The sequence below is a fragment of the Etheostoma cragini genome, chromosome 11 (genome assembly GCF_013103735.1).
Source record: "Etheostoma cragini isolate CJK2018 chromosome 11, CSU_Ecrag_1.0, whole genome shotgun sequence".
Taxonomy (NCBI): Eukaryota; Metazoa; Chordata; class Actinopteri; order Perciformes; family Percidae; genus Etheostoma; species Etheostoma cragini.
In genome coordinates this window covers 10,365,801-10,369,457 of record NC_048417.1, presented here as the reverse complement: position 1 = coordinate 10,369,457, position 3,657 = coordinate 10,365,801, and the positions used below count along the sequence as shown (strand labels likewise).

The 3,657-nt window shown below is 47.7% G+C and overlaps 1 protein-coding gene across 1 annotated transcript in view; it reads right to left on the bottom strand.

Annotated features, from left to right (window-relative positions):
• The window catches only part of bcor (BCL6 corepressor), a 29,912-nt gene that overhangs the window by 10,293 nt on the left and 15,962 nt on the right, over positions 1-3,657 (bottom strand). Inside the window, exons 5-7 of the mRNA XM_034886030.1 lie at positions 3,251-3,647; positions 1,846-2,127; positions 216-529 (exon numbers count right to left, since the gene is read on the bottom strand). Coding sequence (XP_034741921.1) covers positions 216-529; positions 1,846-2,127; positions 3,251-3,647 — 993 coding nt within the window. The remainder of the gene's footprint in view (positions 1-215; positions 530-1,845; positions 2,128-3,250; positions 3,648-3,657) is intronic.

Sequence of the window (3,657 nt, the reverse complement as noted above, 5' to 3'; positions counted from 1 at the left end):
CGTGCATGGAGGCGCTCCACAGGGAGTCGATAAGGGCACGAGGAGGTCAAAGCTCGAGAAGCCCTCTAAACATTTTAAACATACTTTCTTCCTCTCGCCTTCCCTCCCTCTCCCGGCTGCATAATCAGAGGCGCTGACAGGCATACTGAAACGGACTCCGCTGCTGCAAACATCCAGACTCCCGTATCCCGGCCAGACACCCTATAAGCACTCACCTTGTCATCTTCAGCTGCTCCCTGATCAGCCACACAACGCTGGCCTGGGCTGTTAGCTGTGGCTTCTTTCCTTTTCTCCCGCTCTCGCTCCCTCTGACTGGTGTGTTTGGTTTTGCATGGCCGCTTGCCCTTGGGTTTGTCTGTGTCACTATGGCGACGGGGTTTGATGGGAGGGGAGCCTCCCATGGACGGCTCTGGGGCCAGAGATGGGGGGACCCTCCTGGGCTCTTTAAGGCCATGGTCACCTGAGAAGGAGCCCGGCGGTAGCGCTCTGTCCTTCAGTTGGCTGGGGGGAAGGGGAGAAGTAGCTACTCCTGGAAAAGGAAGAGAGAGAAAAGGGAGGCAGAGTGAGCGGCTGATAGTGTGAGAACTCAGAGGAAGGGGAGGACGGGAAGGTATTGCAAGGCCATCTCTCACCCTCTGTTGGTTTATTAATGAGCGCAGAGAGCTGTCTGGGAGCGCAGCATGCCTGCTCGCTCAGGATATTTTTTTTCTTTTTTTAAATAAACACGCGCACACACACACACACACACACATACATTCTGGTTTCAGCCTCTTATGGTACATAGTCACACAAAAAATAAAAACATGCCTATAAAACCAAAATATCAAGAGCCGTTTATTATCTAAATGGAAATACATTTCCTCCTAAGGATCACGGCAAAGTATTTATAACTACTAGGAATGTGGTCTAGGTCTGATTTGTGTGACAATAGAACCTTTAAAATAAACAGTCCATTAAATCAGTACTCGGCTGAGAACCAATGAGGAGGAAAGTGAAATTATATATTTTGCTAATGCTGAAATATATACAGACACTATCAATGCAACCTCTGTTGCAGAGGAAACCTTTTAGAATACGAGACTAACAGAGAGTGAATGTGTTTTATCCAATTAGTGGAGTTCTGAAAAAAAAGAAAGGAAAGACCACAGCCTTGACAGACACACAGTGGAATAACATTCATTGTAAAATCACAACTGTTGCCAGGGTGATGTTATCTCAAAAGGTGAAAAAAAAAAAAAAAAAATTCAGTGGCCAATCACAGCCTGTGGTTTCTGTAGAAAACATGAAACCAAAATCTCTCTTGCTTTATTCACTTCCTTTAATCTTCTCATGCTCTTTTATTCTCTCTTCAGCTGTAACTCCGTCTATCTCAGTTTGGGCACTTGAATAAGGGAAAGCCCTGCTGCATTTGCACACGCACACGCACAAACACACACACTTTCCTGTGACAGGTCTTCAGGGGAAAGAAAGAAAAATCATTGATTAGTCACACTACACCTGCCCACGCATATCTCCACCAGCCACTTCCCTCGTTCACACTTTCATAGTTCTTACAGAGCCTGCTGTTGACCAGCTCAACAAAAAGTCCAAAACCACAGGGGGGAGGATTTTTTTTTAGCTTTTCAGTCCCCATGTCCCATTTCTTATTCCCTTGCGTCTCCTCAGGCTGGAGGAAGTGTTCTCTAGCTCATTTCCTCTGCCCCCTCCCAAAAGGATCACGGGAAATCCCCCAAAAGTCAGACCGCTCAACAAGAAAGTGAAACGTGAGCCAAAGATAGATTTCCGTTACCCAAGCTGAACTCTGAGTTACAGCAGCGGTTTGCTCGGCTGGCGGTTCATTCTTACCATTAAGAAGCTTCTCGCAGCCCCATTTCCTGTTGATCTCGGCTCTATGCGCTGCGGCTCTGTCCTCTGGCTCACCAGGCCTAATCTTGCGTTCCCGTAGGCTCTGGACCGGGGCTACTAATCGGGGCTGGGGCCATGCTCTCTCCTGTTTGATTAGTGACGCGTCAGGGGAAGCTGCGCCGGCAGCGGGCTTGCTGAGTCGCAGTCCCTTCAGCTCAATGCAGACCTTGAGCTTCCGAACCTCGTCGTCATCTTCGTCAGGACTGGGCTGCTCACTCTCATCTGCAGATAAACACAGACTTTGTATTGTTGGCCATATCTAGTATACAACTACATATTGCCTAGAAAGGCTTTGTCCTGTGAAAACCTTGAAATGTTTTCAAGTTTGAATTAAGATTAGATAAAAGAAAATGACCATCCCTCACTAACAAAGTTTATGAAAACCCCAATAGATAAACTTTGCAATGCATTGTGGGCAAGCTTAAACAACTAGTTTTTCTTCAAAGTGTCTGTGGGTTGGCATTTTGGATGTAAAAAAGGTTTTCACTCTTCCAAAAGACACTACTCTCATCTTCTGCAGCACAAAACACTATTGTATGTACATACTTACAGACCTGCCGACAACTGAGCACAAAGAACTAAGGCCATTAATCACTACATTCTTATGGCTTGTAAAATTCTCTCTAAGCCTTACATTTAATACAAATGCAGAGAGGCAGGGAGCTGGATGTGAAACAGAGAGATTGAGGACTAAAAGGAAAAGAGGAGTCAAGAATAGGGCGGAGAGACAAAGCAAGAAAGACTAGAGAAGCTGAGGGAGAGTTCTCCCCCTTGAAATTCACTGGGGACGGGTATTTGACTCGTCTTCCAGTGCCGGGGAGAGCAAGCGTGATCCCGCATGCCAGAAAAAAAGGAAACCCAAACAGATGAGGGAAAAAAAGAAAGGAGATGAAAAGAGAAGAATAAAGCAGCTTTGAAGAGGGTGGGTAAGCGCAGTGGAGGAACGTCAGCGCTGAAAGAAGAGAGAGAGAGAATGGCTGTCCCTCTTCCTCGCTTCTCTCTCGCTCTCCGCTCAAAGGCAGGATTAAATACTTCTCTGAGCTGGCAGCCACACAGAGCGAAAGATGGGACAGAGAGTGGTAAGGGGGAAAGAGCGGGGAAAGAGCGGGGGGTTGTGATGGAGCGGGTTTAAGGTGGGATTGATTGGGAAGGAGGAAGTGACAAAAGCAATAGAAGGACTTATTTTTAAAGAACAAGGGATGAGACCGTGCTCAGCATAACATGAGATGAAGGGGAAAGAATGGGCAGAATAAGAGAGATGCACGAAATGCAGATGAAGGTGGGAGAGGATTTGAACAATATGGAAGGGGCTGTGGGTGACGATGCATGTTTAAGAAATTCTTACCAGTAGAAATCTTTGCTCTTTTCTCTGGGTGGGACAGCCTCTCTCCTTCCTCCCACTCAGTGTCCTCTTTTTCAGCCTTGAGGCAGAGCTGGCGTTTCCTGGTGGGTCCAAAGCCAGAGCTGGCCTTCTCCTCAATGTATCCTTTTGCCGGTGTCAAAGTAGGGGGTAAACAATGACCTCCTTCTGACTCCCTCTTCACCTTCCTGGCTCCATCATTTAGCCCTCCTTGGCTGGCACCTATGGCCCCCTCTCGAGCCCCATGCCCTGGGGACAAAGGCTCATTCAGGCCCCCACACCTCTGGAGGACTGGAACTCTGTTGTTTGCGTACACTGGCCGGACACCTGAGCAAAGCAAAGACAGACGGATGGAAACATGGGTAGGGAGGAAGGAAAGGGGGGGGGGGGGG